At 40.8% G+C, this 25148-nt stretch overlaps 2 protein-coding genes and 1 non-coding gene across 3 annotated transcripts; 1 reads left to right on the top strand and 2 right to left on the bottom strand.

The window, feature by feature from the left end:
- Positions 1-647: 647 nt before the first annotated feature.
- Positions 648-3677, bottom strand: RPL37 (ribosomal protein L37). The gene is made up of 4 exons (XM_008526453.2): positions 3140-3677; positions 2376-2511; positions 2048-2132; positions 648-765 (listed from the first exon to the last, which is right to left on the bottom strand). Exons 1-4 carry the CDS (start codon positions 3140-3142, stop codon positions 696-698), a joined length of 294 nt encoding a protein of 97 aa, XP_008524675.1. The 5' UTR covers positions 3143-3677; the 3' UTR covers positions 648-695.
- Positions 848-927, bottom strand: LOC139077996 (small nucleolar RNA SNORD72). Its single transcript, XR_011530658.1, has one exon. It is a non-coding gene; the product is annotated as a small nucleolar RNA SNORD72 (small nucleolar RNA).
- On the top strand, positions 3379-24015 carry CARD6 (caspase recruitment domain family member 6). Its single transcript, XM_070586903.1, is given in 6 exon segments — positions 3379-3533; positions 10313-10407; positions 10617-10831; positions 12098-12638; positions 18855-19640; positions 19643-24015. Coding segments are annotated over 4 exon segments (3036 nt in total). The 5' UTR covers positions 3379-3533; positions 10313-10407; positions 10617-10624; the 3' UTR covers positions 21145-24015.
- Positions 24016-25148: the final 1133 nt, after the last annotated feature.

Here is a 25148-nt window from a genome sequence, read left to right as displayed (position 1 = left end):
GAGTTTATACTTGGCTTTCCTTTATGTCCAACTCAATCCACTGCATTTGCATATGGATCTACAGACTTTTTCTTAATCAATCCTACTTACATATTTTTGTTGACTAACACCTAGCAGGTTGCTTTAACTTTCCACTTAATTGACCACCTTAAACCTCACGCACAGCCTATATGCTAAGTGCCAAGGAAGCACTTTTGATACTAGGATCAGTTAAGATCATCTTTCCAAAATAGAATTCATTCAACTCCTACCCTTCATGTTCTCACTGGTACCCGAAAAGCCCCAGTCTGTAGGATGGACAACCACTCTCCGAAGTCATTAGAGTATAGCAGAGGAATGTTACTAAAAGTAATTAAAAGCCATGCTTTCACGTAATCCAACATTGTAAATATCCATGTGTGCCACACGAGCTGTGCTATTTTAATTCTTACTATATCTTTACATCCTCTCCCAGCATTGTCTGCTTGAAGGAATCCTGCAATTGTGCTTCATTCTCATCCTCTTAAGCAGTATCACAACCCAGTTCACAAGGTAGTGCTCCAAAACAGCCACTTAACAAGTAAATCCAATATGAAGTTGTCCCATTCCTAAACCTATAATAACTCACTGATACCACAAGCCTATTAAAAATACCTTAGCACAACAGATATTTTTTAAAACCAGAACATTTATTGCGTGACTAGTCATCGAAATCCTTAAGATGAACTGGATGCCGCAACAGCTGCCCTCTTGGGTTTAGGTGTTGTTCCTTCACGGAATCCATGCCTGCATCGTGTTAAAAAACAAGAACCATTACTTCAGAAACATCACTGTACACGTTAAATTTTTGTTAAAACAGATTCTAATGAGCTTATCTCAGTTAAATGCTGAAATCAGTATCGAATTCATATGTTCAGACATTTATCTTTACAACATCACAGATAAGCTGCTACCGTTTCATTTACTTCCCTTTGCTTCAAGATAGCCATTTCAGGGATACAGTTAAACGCAGCTGAAAAAGACTCAGCAATTTGCTTGTACCCATCGCTGGGCCAGTATTTCTTCACTGTTTGTGTCCCTATGCTGTAAGGCAGAGATCCCAACTACTCTCCCTTGGCCAAGGAGAAACAATGAGCATGCTTAATAGCAGACATTTTCTAAACCACTTAACTATGCCACACACTTTAACTCCTCTGATATTCATACCTACTCTGAGCTAAGTGTACTGCTATCCCTCTTTTAAAGATTCATGAATTGAAGCACAGAGAGGTTAAAGTCTGGCTTCAGTTCCTGCTCTTAACTCCTACAACACAATAGCAGGACAGTACTAAGTCCACACTACTGTATAATTGTTTTAATTGCAAAAAAGAATGGTCACCCCAGCACATGAACACAGATACAACTAAAGGTGGTGGTGTTTACAGAGCCCCAAACTACTCTGGATCTTTTAAAATTAGAAACTCTGGGACTAAATGCCTAGAGGCCAGGGATTCTGCTAAATATCCCACATTGCACACGACAGCCTCCCACAACAAAGAATTCTCTCAGTTGAGACATTAGATGAGTTTACCCCCTAAAAGCTACCGTTAAAATACACTAAGTCTAGGTTGGGCAGAAACTCTGCACTTCTAACAGACTCTAAGCAACAAGACTGCAAGATGTTTCTTTTTATACAAATACAATAGCAACTATCAGTTTTCTACAGCAGACTTGCCCAACGTTACAAAACCAAAGGCCTGACTACAGACTTCACCCGCACACAACCGTCTTGAGGAATTTTGTTAAGTGAGTGAGATGTGACCACTACTAATAAATATTATCACGTTTTGAGGAGTCTACCTCAAACCATGCTCTAGACATTCATAACTCGTACTACCGTTTACTGAAAAATTAGTAAAACCTACATTAACTGATCCGAAGCTTACCGTGGCAGGAAAAAAAAAAACCACTTTCCAACATCTTAGCCCCACTCACCAGGGTAGTATCCTTACTTTACACAAGTCAACAAAGGAGATGGTCCTTACCCAAGTTCAGAGAACCAACTACGACTAAAACACAAAAACTGTACCTGAATCTGCGGTATACAATTTTCAGGTGCCTCATTCGACCGGTCCCGGTGGTGTTTCGCCTTTTAGCCTTGGCACTCCAGTTATCTACAACACAGACTCAGGTCAGCTTCGAAATGGTCTTCCCCACTCACCCCGCAGGCACTGTCGGTTGGTACACTGAGGAGCCCTTCCTCGCGTGTGAATCCACTGCACCAGCATCCGGACGCACAAGCTTCATCATAGACACCAAACAGCGTCCAGAGCCCTGCCCCGTCACTTAGGTACCGTGCCGACCAGAGACTACTGCTACCCTCGAGATCACCCCACAGCCCGACACAGCCCACTCACACTTTCTCTTCCTCTTGGCGGGGTAGCCGCACTTGCCACACGTCGACTTCTGCAGGTGGTAGGCCTTGGAGCCACAGCGGCGGCACAACGTGTGCGTCTTGTTGCGACGCTTTCCGAACGATGACGTTCCCTTCGTCTGCAAATTAAGCGGACAAACGATTCCGAAATCTAGCAATTTCTAGACACATTCTGACGTTTTCAGGGCAAGAAACTACTTGTCAGACTTAAATGCAATCGATAAGGGCTGAAATATCTAAACTTTTCTGAAACGCTAAAATCAGAGACCACTTCACGCTATCGAGAGCCTTCACTAAGAGATGCTGTTTTGAAATCTACTACATTAAAAGAAACAGAGAAAAAGGCGAAAGAAGAAATAATGTGGTTTCCCTACCTGCCCCCACCCCAAACCCTAAGCGCTCCTGCCAGGCACCACCACCAACCAATTCCTTTGCTTACACAGAGCCAAACACTTCCAAACCAGGCCTCTCCCCTCACTTCCTATCCCAGGGCAGGGCTGTGCGGGCTCCCCAAAGATCAGACGGCAGCTAGGGACCTAGAGCGGCTCCAGATCCACGACCGCAAGCTCGGCAGCCCCAGGCACAGTAAGGAGCCATACTCCTGGCTCTTGAGGGCCGCTGTACGTCCCTTTCCAGCCCATCGGCCCCCCCTTATCGGGAACCTTGTGGGCCCCCCAAGATAGCAGGGAGCGCGGCGCAGAAAACGAGGATGGAAGACGATTAGGACAGCCGTTGCAAACAACTCACCATCTCGCTTCTGTGGCCGAGACCAAAGAGGCCGGAAGAGGCGGCACTTCCGGTATATCGCCCTCAGAAGCTTCCGTCCCGGAGAGTATTTCCGGCGGCGCGCGGTGCACTGTTCTCAAGCGTCCGTCGCTGCAGTATGGCTGGGGTCGAGAGGAGGATCCGGAGCCAGGTGGAGCCAATAGGGTTCAGCGCCCGGCAGGCGGGCGGAGCTCGCAGCTTTGTGGGGCCGGGATGGGCGTGTCCCCGCCGGACCGGCCTTGGCCGGGAGGCGGTTTTAGGCCGGAACTCTGCTTTGCGCTGCTGTTGCTGCCCTCTGGCTTTCCCGCCTTGTAGGTCGGGAGTGGTGGCCGCATCGCGGATCCCGTCCCGGAGCCGATGGAGAACCTGGCGTGGGGTGAGGCTGCCCCTTCCGGGCATCCTGCGCTGACTCAGCGCCCCGGCGTGTGTGCAGGGCTCGCGGTGGGACTGGGACCCTGGTTCAGGGCAAACCAGCCTCTCCAGGTTCCTCCTCATTCCGGCCGGAGGTTTTTTGTCTGACGCTGATTCCCTGAGAGGTCGCTAGGAGTACGGACCGGCCTTGGGGAGCTGGGCTCAGAACCTAAAGAGAAAGGCAAATAAGCTCTTTCTCACTGTAATTTAGAGGCAACTGGTTTGATCCCAAATTTCATTGTTCCAGGGAATCACAAGTGGAACTTGTTTAATATAGCTTCCTGCACCGTATCGTGAGATCTGATTCAGCAGCTTTGAGCAGGGCCTGGAAGTCTGAACTTAAAAAACTTTTCGAATAATTTCGAAATGGTGGTTCCCAGACCTCGTTGATAAAGGCTAATCCAATTGTAACCTCTTACCTATAACAAAGCCCCCCCCGCCAAAACGATAAAAGAAAATATCCAAACATTTAAGAGTTAACAGGGGAAACGATTCCAAATAACCGTATCGTGTGCTTACTTTATAAAGCAAACAGAGAATTCTTGACCTGTCACATGTGAAATCTTAGCAAAGGTGATTGACTAATCACTAGCAGAACAAGATGAACTGTAGGAGTCAGAGGTTTAATTTTGACAGGTTGACAGTTGATTGGTACCTAGTAAATTCTAAGCTTTTCTCTAGCAGCTGGGAATAGAGACGTGAACAGGACGCAATCCCCGTCTTCATGGAAGTGGTAGGTAGGGGGTGGGGGAGGGGTGAGGTGGGCAGTAAGGGGAGAGAGAGCAAGCCAACGTTGCAGTGCTTGGACGAAAGTGCAACTCAGGAGAGATTTTCTGGATTAGGTGCTGTATTAGTTTCCTATTGCAGTTCTAACAGGTTAACACAAACTTAGTGGCTTAAAACAAAACAAATTTAATCAACAGTATAAAGTTTTAGTTACGCAAGAGGAGTAAATACTAGAGATCTGCTGTACGATATTGTGCCTATGGTTAACAAGTTAAAAATCTCTTAAGAGGCTAGATCTCATGTTGCATTCTTACCACAATTAATGATGTGGATCAAGGCTGCCCCAGGGAGGGAAGCCCAAGACGTCCTGGCCTATATGCTTATCCATATGACCCCAATCATATAAAAAGTTGTACAACCACACAATAACCAGACCCCACTTGCACGAGACCATTTTAATGACTTTTTACATCATCTTTCCTTTGTCTGGTAAAAAAAAGTCACGTACCCATGACATAAATTTATCCCTAACCCTCAACACATTGCCGCTCTTCACTGGCCATGGGTCCTGTCCCCATGCTTCAGCCCTTCACTGCCCATGGGTCCTATCCCCATGCCCGCAGTCCTTCACTGCCCATGGGTCCTGTCCCCATGTTATTCTCTGAATAAAGGAGCACTGCCCAGACCTTGAGAATCTAAGAAATCTTTCTTTTGACTCCTTAGCTCACCGAGCCGGCATGTATTGTATTAACACACACTTTTATTATCTTACGGTTCTGGTCAGAAGTCTGAAATGGGTCTCACTGGGCTGAAATCAAAGTGTGAGCAGGGCTGCATTCCTTCTGGGAGGCTCTAGAAGAGAATCTGTTTTCTTGCCTTTTTCAGCTTCTAGAGGCTGCTAGCATCCCTTGGTTTATTGCCCTCTTCCACCTTTAAGACCAGTAAGAGTCTTTCTCATGTCACATTACTCTCTTTTCTCCCTCCCTCTTCTACTTGTAACACCCTGCTAAATGAATTAAACAGGTGACCATTAGACGGAGGTGGCTCTAAGGCCCAGGCAGTGTACCTAAGCAAACCAAAACCAAGCCTTTAAATGCCTCAAGGTTGTGAAACTGAAAACGCTAAGGAGAACCAATCACAAACAGCCAATTAGGCTTTGAGCTATAGCCAATCAAATTACTTCTTTTCCTTGCTTCTGCACTTTCTCTATTATAAGTCTTTCCCTTGGATCATGACAGCAGAGCGTGCCTAACTATTTCCGGTTTGGTGCTACCTGATTTGAATCAATTTTTGCTCAAATAAACTTAAAATTTTTAATGTGCCTTAGTTTATCTTTTAACAGCCCCATGTGGATTACATTGGCCCCACCCAGACAATTTCTTCATCTTAAAATCAGCTGGTTAGCAACCTTAATTCTATCTGCAACCTTAATTGTCCTTTGCCATGTAATCTAGCATATTCACAGGTTATGCTGATTAGGTTGTAGGGGAGCAAGAACATTTCCTCTACCCACTAGGTCCTTCTGTCTGGGCTACGAATTAAATTAACATGAGACAGAATAACAGGAAGAAATCAAACAAACATTTATAACGTGTACATGTGAGAGAGACCCAAGATAACTGGGTAACTCTCCAAAATGGTGGAGGCTCTCATCTTAAAAACCATCTTCAGCTAAAGACAAAGGACGATGTTGGCACAGGGGATGGGGGTGGTTTAAGCAAGTGTTTGGTAAATAAAACTTTGATAAGAGTGGGCTTAGCAAGGATCCTCCCAGTCTATCAGATACCCAAAGTTATCTATGGTGATGGCCTGTCCTGGGGTCAGGCCTTTATTTTAAATCTCTTTTAGGCAGTTGAGGGAAGGTCAAAGTTTCTTTCACAGTCTTTTGTTCTTAAAAATAATCAAGGCAAGGCAAAGAGACAGATTTTGGGATGGCCAATTCTGATCCCCCGCAAGCTCATGGTCTTTGGGGGGGGGGGCACTGTTCTGCCTGGCACAGGTGTTATGAGAAATGAGATCAGTGTAGACAGGACAAGTGACAACCGCTGAGGAGGCAAGGAGTATGACAGGTGTAATGTGAGTGTACTTTTTACCCCAGACACTCCTGGAATTGCAGACATCAGAGAAAGTGAAATATTTTTCCTCCTCTCCCTGATGTGATGTGGTTCTTTTTGGTGTATTTGAAACCAAACCATTTTGGCCCTGGTCAGGTAGGCAGGCCCTTGGCTCTACAAAGGCTTAGGGAGCCAGTTTAGAACCTCCAGGTTCCTACCCAAATGCCGGGTTTAGGGGAGGACTGGATCAACTTCTGAAACAGATGGTCTATGCTGTTTCCTAGGCATGCGCCCCAGGACATTTTGCCTTTGGCAGAGGATGACAGAAAGAGATTACATAAATCCTGCATCCATGGTTTACGTACAATTTAAATTTCTGGATCACCAGGACTTGGCACTAGACCTGCCTTTTTTTCCTACAATAAATGAAACAAAATTGCTGCTGACTTTTCTTTTTAGAAAAATCACATAAATTAAATTCCTTAGCTGCAAACAAAATTTTTACTCCCGTGTCATTGGATTTGATTTGAGGGATGTATTTTCAAGTCTGCATCTACTAGCCACACTCCCCCTACCCTCACTCCAATTTGCATGCTAAGCCTGTGCTATGCAAATTTTCTGTTACCAAGCAATTGAATTTAAACTTCCTTCACTAAGTTTAAATTTCTCTGCTAATATCCCACTTCAAATAAACATTTTCCTTCCCATCAGCTTTGAAATCTCCCAGGGCAGGCTTTTGTGGGAGTGGAGGGTATTTGGTGTGGAGCAGTGGGGAGGAGATGGTGTTTGAGAAGCCTGTTAGTAGAATGCCTTACCAACCAAGGTGAACAAAAAAAGTGGCAAACTTACTGACCTTGCCAATCAAATTGTTATTATTAGGTGGGATGCATCTCTTGAAACCTGTACTTTCAAGACACATGTTAAAACTTTTACGGATACCAGCTCAACACAAGGTTGATACAAGGGAAGCCATATTGTAGAAAAGAAACTATATTGTAACTTTCAATGGCCTCTGACTAACTAACCCAGCTGGATACACACACTCCAGGAGATCTAGCTGCTCTGTAGATTTTATGACCCCTGCTTGTGTATGCACCTCCCAGCTGGGATAAAACAATAACCTTGTTCTTTTGAGTTCCTTAGGAAGGTGATGACACCAGGACAGCGAGTCTATGCTGATAGCCATCATCAATGACAACTGAAAGATCTGGTGTGGTGACTCCTAGTCTGTAACACCAGAGGGTCAGCATTCCTAACCCTCTCTCCTATTAACCCACTGGCCTATAACTGCTTAAGATTCTGTGCTCCCCTTTGGATGGTTCTTTAGGATGCTAGTCCACCATCTTCTGATTTGCTAGCTTATCACTTAATAAAATACCCTTTCTCTGTCACCATCTTGCCTCTTGACAATTGGCTTTTGTCTTGCGGTGAGCACATCGTGCCCGTTCTGTGATAACATTACCTAAAATTAAGTTTTAGTGTCATATGACGATTTTCTTATTCTTTTTTCAATCTCAGGGACAGCAGAGTTGAATTAATCATTATTCCTGGTTCCCAATACATACGCAGCATTGATCCATGCATGGCCTGCTTTTAGTACATATTTAACTACTTTTAATAATATAATAAGCACCTATAAACTTATTCTGAGATGATATCCTATATCTAACTCCATGATCTTCTTCCATCCCACCCCCAACCTCCCCCGAACAAGGGTAACCATCCTTCTGAATTTCATATTCATCATTTCCTTACTTTTCATTTTGTATAATTTAATGACTCCTTATATATTCCTAAAATGTATGTGCATTTAAGTTATTTTCAACTTTTAAAAAGGATACCATGCTGTATATAATCTTTTGGGACTTAAATCTTTCCCTTAATATTGTTGTGATTGTTGATGCAAATAACCAATGGCAATTCTGTAGATAGGAGAGATAAGGTGAATTTTACTTGAGCCCAGCTGAGGACTATAACCCAGGAAGGCAGTCTCCACAAAGGAAGAAAGCGTTTTGGAGATGCATGGTTTTCAGTACAGTTTTGTACCTTTCTAGAACAAAGAACATACATCAAACATGCCCAGGATACGTATTCATCAAAGTTTCAAAGAGATATTCAGTTGCAAATTAGCAAGTCAACACAACCCTGATGTCTGGGAAAGGAAAATTATACTCAAGAGTATTGATACTGGTGTTACTGATACTGACATTGTAGGAAAGTAAGTATGCATCCTTATCTTCAAAGAGTGCATTCTTTTACTTTGAGATAATGTTTAAAGCATTCTTTACTTTAATGGTTAAAGCAGATGTACAAGGTATGTTTGACAGGTTGTAAGTCAGACTTCTTTAATTCAGGCCGAATCAGGTTTAAACCAGCATATCTACCCACTCTAACTCAATATGTCAAAATTTCTTACCATTATTTCTCTATATTGTGGGTCACTGAAATTCCTTCTTTATGAATGCTGTGTGTTATGTTATGTGAAATACTACAATTTATTCATCAAGTATCCTGTTGATAGTTGTTTAGATTGTTTTCAAGCTCTTGTGAACTATGTAACTATAAATAAAGACCAACTAGACAGTTTTTTAAAAAAATAAAACTAATAAAAAGAAAAAATAGAAAATATTAAAATAAATAGTAATGTTTAAAGTTAAAAGTATGAATCCTTCTGTAATCATATCCCTAGAGATAACCAGTGTTACAGTTGGGATCTCTCTTTCAGGTGTAGGGGAACAGAATTTGCCACCCCGAAATGTGCCTCTTTGGCTTGATTATTTATTTATTTATTTTTTGAGGAAGATTAGCCCTGAGCTAACATCAGTGCCCATCTTCCTCTACTTTATATGTGAGACACCTGCCACAGCATGGCTTGACAAGCAGTGCAAAGGTCAACACCTGGGGATCCGAACCAGCGAACCCTGGGCCATCAAAGTGGAATGTGCAAACTTAACTGCTGCATCACCAGGCTAGACCCTGGCTTGATTATTTTTAAGAACAAAAGACCAGGAAGAAACTTTGACCTTTCCCCTAAATGCCTAAAAGAATTTAAGATAGAAGGTATGTTCAAGGGAGGAGCTATCACCATAGATAATTATAGTATAACATGAACTAGGTGTGGTAGATAGGGAGGAAACTAGCAAGGCCACTTTGATCAAAATGCTCTCTATATCCCATTGTCTCTGCAAGGCATGGCAAACATTTGCTTATGAAACACTTGTTTTTCCATCTCCATGTGAATTGTCTGCCTCCTCTTTGAAGTCCCAAACCCCTACCCCCAAAATCCTCTTTTGTCTTTAGCTGAAGATGGTATTTAAGGTGGTGGCTTTGGCCATTTTGGCAAATTACTCAGTTTTTCTGGGTTTCTCCCATGTATATATGTAGTTAAACTTTGTTTGATTTTCTCCTGTTGTTTTGTCTCATGTTAACTTAATTATTAGACCAGCCAGAAGAACTTAGAAGGGTAGAGGAAAATTTCTTTCTCCCCTACAACTGGCTGTCTTCTTTTAAATATAATGTATATCCATATATGCATATTATAGATGTACAGTGTACACATTAGTCTTTTAATTAAAAATAGAATCTTACTGTTTTCCATAACAATATATCATGTATATCACTACTTGTCAAGATATATAGATTTAGTTCATACTTTTTAGCTAGTCTTTGGTGTTTCATTGTTGATATATCAACATTTGTTCCACAAATCCCCCAATTTATGGAAATTTTGGTTATTTTCAATTTTCTGCTATTATAGATGATGTTGTAATGCAAATTCTTGCAGATACATCTTTGAACATTTGTCTGAATATTTCCTTAAGATAATTTCCTAGAAGCAAAATTACCGGGTTAAAGGGTATGACTTTTTATTTTTTCTCTCTATCAACATTTGTTTATTTGTTGCTGCATATTGCCAGATTCCTCTCCAAAAAGAGTTAATCAATTCACCTACTTATTATTACAGATAGAGCTCACAGTAGAAAATAACTAGCCCAATCTGAAATTCAAGAGAAACTTCTCAAAGGAGTTGACCCTGGGGCTGAGTCATCATAAGAGCAGGTAAATGATATGCAGGGAGCCAGGGTCTGGAAGGGCTCAGGGCTGGATTCTCCCACTGCTTGGTCTTGTTTGTATTTCCCGTTTCCAATGCTAGGCATCACTGACATACTTAATCTTTGCCAAATAGAGTCACTCTTTGTGGGGTTTTTTTGAACTTTTTTTTTTTCTATTGGAACAATTTTGTAATCCATTTCCTGGTCTGGAGAAAGCAGGAACAATGGCTACCGGGAGTGTTTTCTCAGAGATCACAGAAAAAGAACGGAAAAAGTTACTTGAAATTCTCCAGCAAGATCCTGATTCCCTCTTAGATACATTAACCTCTCGGAGGCTGATTTCTGAGGAAGAGTATGAGACTCTGGAGGATATAACAGATGCCTTGAAGAAAAGTCAGAAGCTGTTAATTCTGGTGCAGAAAAAGGGAGAGGTGAGCTGTCAGCATTTTCTCAAGTGTTTACTTAGTACTTTTTCAGAGTCAGCTACCATTCGGGGCTTAAAGCACAGTAAGTTGAACTTTTTACACATTTTTGGGGTAGGAGGCACAAGGCAGATTTCCTGAAAAAGAAAATTATGGTCTTCTGTTTTTGTCTGTCTTTCTCTTGGAGATAGTTTTCACTGAAATATGACAAAGGAGAAAAGTGTGCAGAACAGAAAAAGCAGGGAACAATAAATCTCATTGGTTTAGGGGATTGATTTTTTTTTGTTGAAACTGTATGCCAAACTTGCCGTTGTTTTAGTGCTCGTATAAACTGCTCGTTATTCTAGTAGTGACGTTCCAAAATACTCACGGTTGGAAATAGAGTACTGTTAATGATGACACATCTGGGATTTCTTTATCAAGTAAGTGAATTAACAGATATTAACAACCCCAAGACAAAAGCTGCATCTTTCACTTAGTATAGCCATTTTCAAAATACAGGAAAAATAATTTTTAGCATACACACAGGGTGCATCAGTGGCTTCATTCTCTGGTGATGACAATACCATCAGAACTCTAGTTTTCTGGAGTGGTTCAAATGCTGTCTTCAGTGTTCAAAGATAACTAGTGGCAGATAAGGGAGCAATTTTTCCAGAATATGATGTTTAGCAAATCTGTAGATTACCGCCTGAGGAAGGTGTAGCTCCTTTTCTAAGAATCTAAAAAATATTTAAGATTATTTTAAGAGATGTTAGAGGAGTAGCTCAAATAAAAAGTTTAGTGTTAATCATCTCTAATGTAGGACAAGGCGCATATGCTTAAAGAAATAGGTCATATTATTTCTACGATTTACTATTCCAGATTAGAGCTATTTGCTTCCTGATTAGAAATTATGAGGATCAGATTTCATTAGCAATGGGCCTAGGAAGTCTGAGCTCATTTTGGCTCACAGTAAATCCACAAGTAAGCACTGTTCATAGGATTCATATTTTCTGTTTCACTCATTTAACCTTTAAGTTTGCTCTGAAAGACTCAAAATTTTGAGCAAGGCAGGAGTGTGATCTGATTTTCTTCCAGTGGGAGAAAGACAGTTTTGACAGATGACTTGTGGCCAATAGGAGGCGATGGGTGTTCCTGTCCTCCAGTGAAATAAAGAGGAGAGACGACGCTTTGAGGCCTTGGAAACTCAAGTTATTACAAAACTTATTTTTGTTAATTTGGACAAGCAAAACAAAAACCTCCAAAACTTTCTTGTTCTTTTCATAATTTTTACAGCATAATACAGAATCTCCTCCATCTGTGGGGATAAACGAGAATTCAGATGGTTTTCTACCTGGAGGGAAACAGCCTGAGAATCCTGAGATCACAGAGCCCTTCAAAGAGAAAGAACACGTGGATTTGGAAACCTCTCAGTCTTTCAGGGACAACAAAACTGGTTATAGGGAAACTGCTTGGTCCTCAAGGGAAAATGAGAAGGAATACAATACACCAAAAGTCGCATTGCCACATTCCGTCGAAAATGTTGAATATGAAGTTCCAGCAACTATTGAGTGCTTACAGGACGGACAGAGATATGAGGAGCCAGATGATTCTTTATACTTAGGAGAAGAGGGATATCTAGAATCTGTTGGATACCCTGTAGATGCAGAAATCACCGTGGAAGAGGAGGATTATGCTGACCCAGACTACATCGTCTATGATGGTGAAGAGCACTGTGCATATTCAGAAACCACGGAATTCTCTGACGAAGAACAGAGTCATGAGGATTCAGAAACTGGCATGTCATTGGAGGAGGAAGAGGAGAAAAATATGGAAGGTAGGAGAATGATGTGTGTATAGTTAGGCAACAACTTATTTTGAGGTTGCCATGATGTAGTGGGAAGAGGGGATGGAGGGCACCAGATGCCAGCAGAAAAGCAGCTACTCAATTTCCTTCTCTAACCTGGAATTTCCTCAGAGGTGGGTGTTGACAGTGAGGAAGACTCAGGACCTAGGAAATGATGCACAGTATAAGCAAAAGTAAATATTGGTTGTCAGCTTGTGGGTTTCTGCAGTCACCTCCACCATATATATAAGAAGTTACTAACCACCAATTTACGTGCTACCTTCTATTCCTCACATTAAGCCTCTTTAGTCATTTTAGGCCCTTTGTGACCAATGGAATGTAGGGATTATGGGTTTAACTGTTGCAGCGGAAACAGGAGAGGAGTTTGTGGTGAATGGATAAGCTCCCCAAATATTATTATTTGGCTTGATACAGTCCATGTATTGCCATCTTGATGACGGAAATTGTATCAGTCTCTTGAATTTGAATACTTCTTAGTGAAAATTCAAAATATGAGAAATGCTGCATTTGGAGAGACATTGTCTGGGAAAATAAACATCACCAGGTTCTGAGTAGGCAGGAGAAAGGTAAATACCATCTCACATTCAGTCCAAATCCTGGGGATTCACACCCACTTCTGGGTAGGAAAAGAGTAATTTCCTCCTTAGCACATCTTGTTTTAGTTTGCTGGGGCTGCCGTAGCAAAGTATCACCAACTGGGTGGCTTAAACAACAAACAGAAATGTATTGTCTTAGGTTGGAGGCTCTTAGAAGTCTGAAATCAGTGTCTACAGGGTTGGTTCCTTCCAAAGGCTGTCAAGAAGAATTTGTTCCTCGCTTCTGGTGGTTTGCTGGAAATCTTTGGCATTCTTTGGCTTGTAGAAGCATTTCCCAGATCTGCCTTCATCTTCATGTGGTTGTCTCTGGGTGCTTATCTCCATGTCCAAATTTCTCCTTTTTATAGGGACACCAGTCATATTGGATTAGGGCTCACCCTAATGACCTCATCTTAACCAATTACATGTGCAGCGACCCTATTTCCAAATAATATTACATTCTGAGGTACTGGGGGTTAGGATTTCAGTACATGAATTTGAGGGGTACATAATTCAACCTATAACACAATTCTTGCCTCACCCCTATACCTTTCCAATACATAGTTGCTTTTAGGGCTCCTTCTTTTTATTTATCTCTATATTTCAGTTGTTGCATAGGGTTGAATTAATTATTTATTGCATAATATCATCATTATTCTGCAAAAAGCCCCTTTTGTTTATCTATTCCGTTTTTTTCTTTATTCTCCATTCCCATTCACCTTCCTCCATAGATAACATTCTAATATTATAATGTGTTTCTTGCGTGTTATTGTTTTGTTTGCATGATTTTCTTTCTGTATCATGTATTTATTACTACACTGATGCTATATAACAAAGCATCTCAAAATTGGGGTCACTTAAAACAGTAAGAGTGAAGTGTTGTTCATGTGTCTCTAGTTGGCTGGGCAGTTTTTTGGGTCTTCCCTGGGTTTATTCATGTTTCTGTGGTCAGCTGGCTATAAGCTCATCTCCCTTCTTCTAGCAGGCTAGTCTGGGCTTGTTCTCAGACTAGATGGGGCATATTCTCTCTTTTTTTTAAATTTTATTTTTTATTTTTTTTTAAAGATTGGCACCTAGGCTAACAATTGTTGCCAATCTTCCTTGTTTTTTTTTTTTTAAGGATTGGCACCTGGGCTAACAACTGTTATCAATCTCCTTTTTTTTTTTTCTGCTTTATTTCCCAAACCACCCCCCCACCCCCCAACCCCGGTACATAGTTGTGTATCTTAGTTGCAGGTCCTTCTAGTTGTGGGATGTGGGACGCTGCCTCAATGTGGCCTGACAAGTGGTGCCATGTCCGTCCCCAGGATCCGAACCCTGGGCCGCTGCAGCGGAGGCACGAACTTAACCACTCGGCCACAGAGCTGGCCCCAAGGGGCATATTCTCATGGTGAAGGCAGAGGAGTAAAAGAGAGAGAAGGAGACAAAGAGAGAGGGCACAAAAGAGAAAGAGAGAGACAAAGTAGTGAAGGCCTTTTGAGGCTTAGGCTCAGAACCATCATGCTGTTTGTATTAGTTTCCCAGGGCTGCCACAATAAAGTACTACAAAAGGGTGGTTTAGAACAGCAGGAGATGTACTACCCCACAGTTGTGGAGGCCAGAAGTCTGACACCAAGGTGTTAGCAGGTCACGCTGTCTCTGAAGGCATTAGGGAAGGCTCTGCTCCAGCCCTCTCTCTTAGCTTCTGGGAGCCTCAGGTGTTCCTTGGCTTGTAGACCATCTTTTTTCTGTGTCTTCAAGTCATTTTCCCTCTGTGCATGCCTCTGTTTTCAAATTTCCTCTTTCTATGAGGACACCAGTCAGATTGGATTAAGGCCACCCTAATAACTTCATTTTAACTTAAGGTCTTCTGTAAAGACCTTGTTTACAAATAAGGCCACATTCTGAGGTACTGGGGACTTCAACATATCTTTTTTGGAGGGGACAAAATTCAATCCATAACACCATCACTTCCACCACATTTTGTTGGCCAAAGCAAGTCACAAGCCAATGTGGATTCAAAGGTTGGGGAAAAATAGACTCCGTCTTGGGGCTGGCCTGGTGGTATAGTGGTTAAGTTTGCATGCTCTGCTTTGCTGGTCTGGGGTTCACTGGTTTGGATCCCGGGTGCAGACCTATGCATGGCTTTTCAAGCCATGCTGTGGCAGGCGTCCCATATATAAAAAATAGAAGAAGATGGGCACAAATGTTAGCTCAGGGCCAATATTCCTCAGCAAAGAGAGGAAGATTGATGGGAGATGTTAGCTCAGAGGTAATCTTCCTCAAAAAATAAAGAAAAGAAAATAGATGCCACCTCTTGCAGAGTAGTATTGCAAAAGATAGGGATACTGGAAAGCCATTAATTGGGGCTATTTTTGCAATCAAACACCTTTAACAAAACAGGTCAAGAAAAGTCTCATTAATAATGTAGTTATGTTCTGCAATGTAATTCTAATGGCTACCAATCCACTCTAGTTGACTGGAGGCATATGCCTAAGCTCTGTCTCTTTCCTCTGTAATATTTGTCTGTACATCTTGGAACTTAAAAAAAGTCCAAATGCGGGGCTGGCCCCGCGGCTGAGTGGTTAAGTTCGCGCGCTCCGCTGCAGGCAGCCCAGTGTTTCATTGGTTCGAATCCTGGGCGCGGACATGGCACTGCTCATCAGACCACGCTGAGGCAGCGTCCCACATGCCACAACTAGAAGAACCCACAACGAAGAATATACAGCTACGTACTGGGGGGCTTTGGGGAAAAAAGGAAATAATAAAATCTTAAAAAAAAAAAAATCCAAATGCATCTGACTCAAAGGAGAAGACTCTTCATGCTTTTTGTCATCTTGAACTTCATGTCCCCTAAAAAATCTCAGTGTCAAATCAAAGTCTCAGGAAGGCTTAAGGCATTGCCTTGTGTGTTCTGCACTGTGTAAGGTCAACTTGTATATAGACTATATCAATCAATTCCCTTACCTTCCAGCTTATAATTGGGGTCAGCCAATGGTAGGAACCCATATAGTTACCATGTCCTGTGGTTTCTTTCTTCCTGAAGATACAAGTTTTAATTTGATGTTATTTTCCGTTAGCTTGAAGAACTTTACTTATTTTTTTCTTTTAGTGCAGGTCTGTTGCTGATAAATTTTCTTAGGCTTTGTTTATTGAAAAACGTCTTTATTTTGCCTTCATTCCAGAAGGATATTTTTGCTGGATATAGAATTGTAGATGGGCAATACTTTGCCTTCAGCACTTTATGGATGTCATTCTTCTGTCTTTTGGCTTCCATTGTTTCTTCAGTCATTTTATCACTGTCCCCTTGTAAGTATTGTGTCATTTTTCTTCTGGTTGATTTCAAGATTTTTTTCTTAAATTTTTTTCAGCAGTTGACTATGATGTGCCTAGCTGTGTTTTTCTTTGTTTTCATCTTCCTTAGAGTTTGCAGAGTTTGTGAATCTAAAGTGCTTTTTATTTTTTTTTACCAAATTTGAAAGATTTTCACCTGTTATTTGTCCAAATATTTTTTGTTTCACTTGCTCCTTTCTCTTGTTTTGAGACTCCAAGTACAAGTATGTTAGAGTTTTTGATATTGTTCTAAAGGTTCCAGAGTCTCTATTCATTTTTTTAAAAAATATTTTTTCTATCTATTCTTCATTTTTATTGCTATATCTTTAAGTATACTGAATTTTTCTTCTGTCATTTCCAATCTGCTTTTAAGTCCACCTACTTATTTTAAAAAGTTCAGATATTATGATTTTTAATTCTAGAATTTCCATTTTTTTAATACTTTCCTTTTTTCTAAGAATTCCTATTTAATCATTCACTATGGGCTTATTTTATTTTTCATTCTTGAGAATAGTTAAGATAACTGCTTTAAAATTCTTATATGCTAAATTCAACATCTTGGTCATCTTGGGGTCAGTCTCCGTTGACTGAGTATTGGTTACATTTCCTGTTTTTTCTATGTTTATTAACTTTGGGTTGTGTCCTAAACATTGTCTATGGTTTGTTGTAGAAACTCTGGATTGTTAAATTTCTCCCAAGAATCTTGGTTTTTTTGGTCCGTTTTAGTTTCCAATTAACCTGACTGGACTTAAATTCAATATTTAGTCTCCTTTCAGTGGGTTGCAGCTGAAATCTCTGATCATTTCTTTTTGCCTTAGCTGTGCGATTTTCATGAATTTTTAATTTACAAAAATGATATGGGGTTCTAGAAATTATGGTTTCTTACTGTCTTCATCCAGCTCTGTTCTTATTAAATATATAATTGCTGTGTATACATATACAGTCATGTGCTGCATAATGACATTTCAGTTAATGATGGACTGCATAAATGACAGTGGCCCTATAAGGTTAGTATCATACAGTCTAGGTGTGTAGTAAGCTATACCATCTAGGTTTGTGTAAGTGCACTCTATGATGTTTGCACCGTGATAAAATTGCCTGACACATCTCTCAGAACATATCCCTGTTGTTAAATGACATGACTGTACTTTGCTTCTAACCACTCCATAGTAGCCCCTTTATTATCTTGTCAACACTAGACATCTGGCCTGGGCTACGTGAGTACCAATTTCTGTGCTGAAGAAGCAGAGGATTGTTGTCTTAAGTCAAGGTAGAGGATAGGCAAGAAGAGATCTTAAAAGCTTTCCTGCAACCTATCCGCTCACAGCCTCCTCTAGGAACCCTTTGTGCTAGCCTCAACTCATCCCTCATCTTATTACCCCAACACATGTATCAGTTCAAGCAATCTTCAGACTACCCAAAGATTTCTTAGAGTTACTTTTAATTCTTGAAATCCGTACTTTCCTCTCACTTCCATTGTTTCTTCTAGGCTATTTTTATAGGGAATCCAAGAAGCTTATGCAAACTTGCCATCCGTCAGGAGAAGAAAATGCTCTCTGATCTTCTTTCTCTGCTAAGCACTAACTCTGCATTCCCAAGAAATGGCTGGACGATATATTAGAAAATGGGAGATCAGGAGAAATTAGATACAACATGTAAATTCTGAGAAAACTTTAACGGAAATAAAATCTTCCATTTCTCCAAACTTTAGCAAGAGATACATGTAAGAAAGAAATCAGTTCTAACCTAGAGAATTCTTCATACAGGTGTATAATGAAGCATTAACAAGGTTTTTCTTTGCTGCATACAAATATTAGACAAAAAAGTGGAAAACTTAAATGACCATCAGTAGACAATGGTTGGAGAAATAATGGTCCCTCCAAACCGTGAAGTATGGTGGATTAGCTAAAATGAATTAAGTAGATCTCTATGCGTACATACTGATGTGGAAGAATCTGCAAGGAATACTATTAAGTGAAAAGAAGTTGAAGAATCATTTGTTCAGTATAATTCACTTGGGTAAAAATAAATTAGCATCCATTAAGCCAAACTATACATTTCTATATATGCATGCATACTTATATACTTACATAGAGAAAGGATAGGAAGGAAACATATACCACATTGACATATCTCTTAGAATGAAAGTGTAATTGGCAGAGCAGTGAAAGGAAACGTTCATTTTATTTGTATTGTTTCATCTTTTTGCAATGAAAATGTCAATTACTTAATTTTAAAAGTCAGTGAAGGAAGCTTAGATGCTGAATATGGCATTCACCGAGTATCTTTTTTCCTACAGAAAGAACAAAGGTGTTTAAAGATGTCCTGTTACATTTGAACATGGATAGGAGCAGAAAGCTTCTGCCAGATTTTGTTAAACAATTCTCCTTAGATCGAGGAAGTAGGTGGACACCTAGGACTCCAGGAGACTTTGCCTGGAATTTCCTGATGCAAGTTCAAGCATTGGATGTGACAGCCAGAGATTCAATCCTCACACATAAAGTTCTGGGTGAGGATAGCACAAGGGAATTGCTGACTGGAGTACAGAATTTGGAAATTAGAGACTTACAAACCATTAATCCCCTTGATGTCCTTTGTGCCTCTATGCTGTGTTCAGACGTCTTTTTGCAACGTGAAGTCATGTCAAACATGTATCAGTGCCAGTTTGCTCTTCCCTTGCTACTGCCAGATGTAGAAAACAACAAAAGCATTCTAATGCTGGGGGCCATGAAGGACATTGTGAAGGAGCAGTCACTGCAGTCTTCGGGAGGGCCTACAGGGGATACAGAAGCATTTCTGACTCTCATGAAGATGCCTGTCATCTCTTTTGTGCGTCTAGGATCCTGTAGCTTCTCTAAGTCCAGAATCCTCAACACACTGCTCAGCCCTACCCAATTGAAGTCACACAAAATCTTTGTTCAAAAAGATTTGCCTGTTCTGGTGCTTTCCCGGCAAATCTCTGGTGGCCTAGTTGAGATAACGTGGTGTTTTCCTGATAGCAACAGTCTAAAGGAAAACCCTTGTTTTTTCCAAAAGCCTGTTGCTGTGGCCAACCTTCATGGAGATCTACAAAGTTTTTGGACACAGTTGGTTTCTTGATGGAAATTTCCTCAGCTGTGTTCTTTTTCACTGACCGCCTAGGTGAGAAGGAATGGGACCTGCTAATGTTTTGAGGAGAAGCTTCCATTGAAAGATGCTACTTTGTCCTCAGTTCCCAGGCCAAGGAGAATGAAGAGGCTCAGATTTTTCAGAGGATCTTGAAGTTAAAGTCATCACAGCTACTGTTTTGGGTGGGAGAGGAAGGTAGGGAGAGACAGAACACAGAGGCCCTTCAAGCTGCCCTCTGGGAAGTGATGTCCTCTTCACTCAGATGTGTGTCTGTGGAGGGTATGGCCTCCCTGGCCAGGGAGTTGGGGATCCAGGTAGACGAAGACTTTGAGAACGTTCAAGCAATTCAAGTTTCCCCTGGTGAAAACTTGGCTGCAACAGCTGAAGATGAGGGACAACAAAGGTACAGTCAGCCAAAAGGTTCATCTGAGTGCCCAGCTGAGATGCCTGTAGGACAGCCGGGGGCAAGATGTGAGATCAGCCAGAATCTTCAGAATCTTCAGCTCACCCCAGTATTTATACCTCATCTGGTGAACTACTGTCCCTTACCAACCAGAATCAGAGGTGATTTTAACCATGTTTCTTTGAAAGGCCCCTGGGTTATGAGCTCCCACTTTTGGTCAGACCAGAAGTCTAAGGGGTTCCGTCCTTTGCCCTTTCAGAATACAAAGACCCATAGTCAAGTTACGAATTTTGGGATTCGATACTTCCAACCCCAGAGATTTTATTCACGTGAAAGATTCATGAAATTTTCGAGAACTGCTTGGGGACGTCACATGGTTGGAACATTGGGGAGACCACCAAGACCCATTTATCAGCATGCACAAGGCTGGCCTGAGAGACCTCAGACAATGGGAGCTCTTGAAGGGTTTCCAGCAGTGGTCTCCCAGGTAGGTCACCTCCATTCTCTGGGTTCACAGCCAGCAGGAACAGTTAGGAAGCCACAGCCTCGGCAAGCCAGCACACGGGGATCACAGCTAACTGAAGCAACTGGAAAACTCATGGGAACAACATCCCATATGGAAGATCCTCACCCTAAAGCCTTTCAACCAGCAGGAGCCATACAGAAACCCATAAGACCTGCCTCTCAGCAAGGAGACAAAATAAAGACACAGGGTGGGCCTTCAAATCGAGCTTTCCAAATGAATTCCCATCTCATGTCCAACAGCAAAGGTTTACCCAGCTCTCAGTTCAAATCTGATCAGCCCAAGCCATCCCAGCTCAAGCACTCCAAGCCCACACCCTCCCAATCTGTGCCCTTTCAACCCAAACCCACTCAAACAAAACCCACTCAGCCCCAACCCTCCCAAGCTAGACCATCTCCATTAAAACATACTCAACCCAAGCCATGCCAGCCCCAGTCCTCCCAATCTAAGCCTTCTCAACCAAGACCCACTCAACTCAAGTCATCTTGGACCAATCCTCCACAGGCGAAGGCATACCGTCCAAGAGCAGGGCCCAAGAGGGTAGGGAAGCATTAAAGTACTTACTCCAGAGACCTATGAAAAATATCCTTTACCCAGGCCATTCCTATAATAAATAGAATCAACCAGTAAATAAATTAATTGAATCCAGCCTTGAGTATTAGGTAATATATAACCTGAATCCAGGGAATGGAGGCTGTGAGACAACCCCAGTTGGAGAAGAATGGGACTGGAGTCTCTAACTGCCAAGTGACCATAAAATAGGGCTCAGGTTGCCTTGGTGGTGTAGGAAAATTGCCCTAGATGTTGGCTGCTCCAGAGATGCCTTGGTCAAAGATTTTTGGTTCAATATCAGCTGCTAAGCAAGTAAACCTGTTTATTTGGCATATGTAAATCAACTTGCTTTTGACAATAGCCCCAATTTGCTCGAATGATAAAACTCACATTTGACCCTTAATATATAAAAATCAATGAAATTCATTATTTTGCATTAACTTTAGGAATGATCTGTGTATGTTTCATATTTAAAATATTTGTCATAGGTAAGATAATTTGGCTTATTAGAGGAACTGATACATTGGCCTCATGATTCCAACTTAAAATATGTAATTGAGTTTTTAATTTTAGAGTTGTGATTTTTTTTAAGTTGAAAAGATTAAGATAGATTTATAAAGTTTGTAAAAAGCATTGAAATATTTGAGAATTTAAGATTCACAGAATTTATAATTTTAATTTATTAGATTCATTATTGTTCTAAACATTTGGGTAAGTTCTGCAGTTAGAAGCATTAAGTAAAAAGAATATATAACATTTAAAATATTTAAGTGAAGTTTAATTAAGTTTGTAAAATGACACCAAATGTTAATAAAAGGCCACTTTAAAGGTAGGTGTTAAATTCACTAGATTTAGAAATAAAATAGTAAGATTTGTAAATTGAACTAAGAGCCCTAGTTTTTGAATTTGCCACCTTTATAAAAGTGTTATTAAGTTTAAGTAATAAAATAGCCCTGAATAGTCTTTTCTGGGAAAAAAAATTACCTTAAAGGACACAAAAAAATTCATATTGACGGATGAGAATTAATCTTTGAGAGGGAATAATTAATCTCTGAGAATATTCTCATACTACAAGTATCCTTCATTTGTTTGTGCATGTATTAAACAACCAATATGGGGTATTTACAGGGTGTTCAATCCTTCTAAAGGTTATGGTAAGAGTAAAGAAAGAAATAGAGGGCTATGCATGTAAATTTTTATCCTTATCTTTTGGCAAGAAAAAAAGCGTAATAACTAGTTCATAACTATAAAATCTTTGGTGTAAAAGCAGAGTTTCTCAACGGAAAATGAGCTTTTTTGTTGTTTTAACTTTTAAATAGTAGTGATTTTTTTTTTTTAAAGATTGGCACCTGAGCTAACATCTGTTGCCAATCATCTCTTTCTTTTTTCTTCTTCTCCCCATAAGCCCTCCAGTACGTAGGGGTATACTCTAGTTCTAGGTCCCTCTGGTTGTGCTATGTGGGACATGGCCCCAGCGTGGCCCGACCAGCAGTGCTAGGTCCATGCCCAGGATCCAAACCAGTGAAACCCTGGGCCACCAAAGCCGAACACGTGAACTTAACCACTCGGCCACAGGGTGGCCTATAGTGATGTTTTTTAAAACCTTTCTCTGAATCCTCCTTCAAGATTAGCGCTTGGAGGATAGACCTTGTTTGGGTTCTTGTCACCAAGAGATTCTGTATCAGTCTGGGTCTTGACAATACATATGTGATACATTCAAATCGGACAATTTGAGGAGAGTTTAATAAAGGGACTATTTATAAAGGGCTGGGCAAGATATAAAAACAGCAGAAAGGAGAGCACAGTACCCTAGGTCTCGTAAAAGCAAGACACATTACCACCCCAAGGTCTGAAGGGGATTGGGGGAGGGGAGAGTGCTTTTCCCCAGTCAGAGGAGCAGAGTGGAAAGGGTCTTGGATCTGGCTGGTTGGGGGTACAGCGGGCTGCAGTGATCTGCAGGGGGAATCCCAGGGAATAAATATCTGCCCTTTCCCTCCCATCTGCCAGTGGACCCCCTTGGCCAAACCCAACCAGAAGCCAGAGAACAAGAAGCCCCTCTAGGCAGTTCACGTAGGTCAGCCTTCTGGGTTCAGAGCAGGGTGGAGAGTAGCTCTGGAAGGGTAAACAGAAGATATCCACCAGATTCCTCCCTTTCCATTCCATTCTTCCTTTTCTCATCGTTTTTCCTTTCTTCCTTCTCTCATGTTTATTTATCAAGCATCTATTATGTGCAAGGCATTGGGCTGGGAACAGAGAAGACATGGAAACAGAATAAGAAATTCTTCTCTGGTTGTGAGAGCCTATAAATCTCTGTGTTTCCTCCTTATTATAAAACTATAAGCTCATTATAAATAGTTTTGAAAGTGCAGAAATAGACAAAGAAGAAAGGAACATAAAAATAATCTATAATCCAATAACTCAGAATGACTAGTAATGTAGTCCTCCAACTCACTAATAACATTTTCATGTATTTTTTCCACATATATATATTTAGAAGCAGCACTCAGTTACATTTTTGAGTATACTAGGGTTGAATGTGGCAAAGTTAAACACAGTGTTAGGAGCAGGCAGAATAAACAGCGTGAAATATTGGTTTTCCAGATGTGTTAAGAAAGTCTAAATTCAGCAGATGAAATATAGTTTGAGTGTCATTGTATCATGTACAAGTGCAGTTGTTTTAAGTAAAATGTGCAAAAATTCAGAACCAGTTGTATATATATGTTGTATTTACTAAATTGAGAGCATTGTATTGGTACTTAGCTTTTTTTTGTTAGCAAATTGAAGAGTCAACTCAGTGATTTACCTCTTTCAACACCTGAAAATCCTCTCTTATAAACACCTTAAATAAATTTATATTTTATACAAGAAAACAAAGATGACTTTTTTTAATATTAAAAAAGTGTGTTCTTCATTGAGATGCTTGAAAAGAATGTGCACTGTGTTACAAAGACTCGTCCTAGGGACACAGTTGCCTCATGAATCATACTAACCTCATAAATCTAGGTTTTATCTGCACGCGTTATGGCCTCCTGAATTTAATTTTTGTCTTAGAATTTTTTATAGTCTTCTTTTGTGATTAAGGCAGAGTTCCCTTTCTAATATTTACTTATCAGATCCATGTAAACAAAGTGTCTAAATTGACTTGATAGTTGAGGAAGATAAACATGACACTGTCTACCAAGGATTTCAGGAATCTGATTTAATGTGTGGCTTTAAGTACAACTGGCTAAGGGTAGTTATTGATACTTGTTACGGTAAAAGGCCAAGATGCCATAGCAAAGAGAAGGCAAAAAAAGAGCAGCTTAAATAATATAGGAGTTTATTTCCCCGTCATGTAGCAAGTCAGCCTGTCTAGGCTGATGGACAGCCGTTCCCAGTAGGGTTAATCAAGAACTAAGCTCCTTCCATCTTGTTCTTCCATCTCCTGGGCATTGTCCTTTTCTGGACCATTGAGGCCCATCTCTCTCATTTCCTTGATCCAATTTACAGAAAGGTGAGAAACGCCAAAGTCCAGAGAAACAGGCCTGATTTTAAGTTAGAAATGACTTGGACATTACATATGTCTTTCACTCACACCCCATTGGCTCACACTTGGTCGTATGGCCACACATAACTGCAAAGGAAGTTGTGAAATGCAGTCACTAGCAGAGTGGCCAGATGTCCAGGAAGAAGGGGAGAAGCAGCAGTTTGCCACAATATCAAAGAATATCAAGAGTATCAGAGGCCCAGAAGAGGAAGATAAAGTCACCAGATGACCCCAAAGCAAACATCAAATGTTCACTCCTACCACCTTAATCATAATTTTTACCTACTTATTTATAGGATATAAATTATTTTAATTGGGGTTGTGGGGGAGTGGTAATTGCCTGAACTGAAAAGAGGATTTTAAATCATGTTTCCATGAAGAGAGGATTTTAGATTATGCACTCCTTTAAATAAAATAAGGTTGTGAATTGTGATCTGGGTATTGCCTACTCTCAACCCTAAATTACACATGAGGGGCTATA

This window comes from Equus przewalskii, chromosome 20 (genome assembly GCF_037783145.1).
Source record: "Equus przewalskii isolate Varuska chromosome 20, EquPr2, whole genome shotgun sequence".
Classification (NCBI taxonomy): Eukaryota; Metazoa; Chordata; class Mammalia; order Perissodactyla; family Equidae; genus Equus; species Equus przewalskii.
Note: the sequence above shows the minus strand (reverse complement) of the source record. Positions and strands in the feature narration are given on the sequence as shown.

Coding starts and splice junctions, on each gene's coding strand:
- RPL37 (XM_008526453.2), bottom strand. Junction 2,133..2,375: donor CGCCAAGAGGAAGAGAAAGT/GTGAGTGGGCTG, acceptor TCTGTGTTGTAG/ATAACTGGAGTGCCAAGGCT. Junction 766..2,047: donor ATTGTATACCGCAGATTCAG/GTACAGTTTTTG, acceptor AACACGATGCAG/GCATGGATTCCGTGAAGGAA.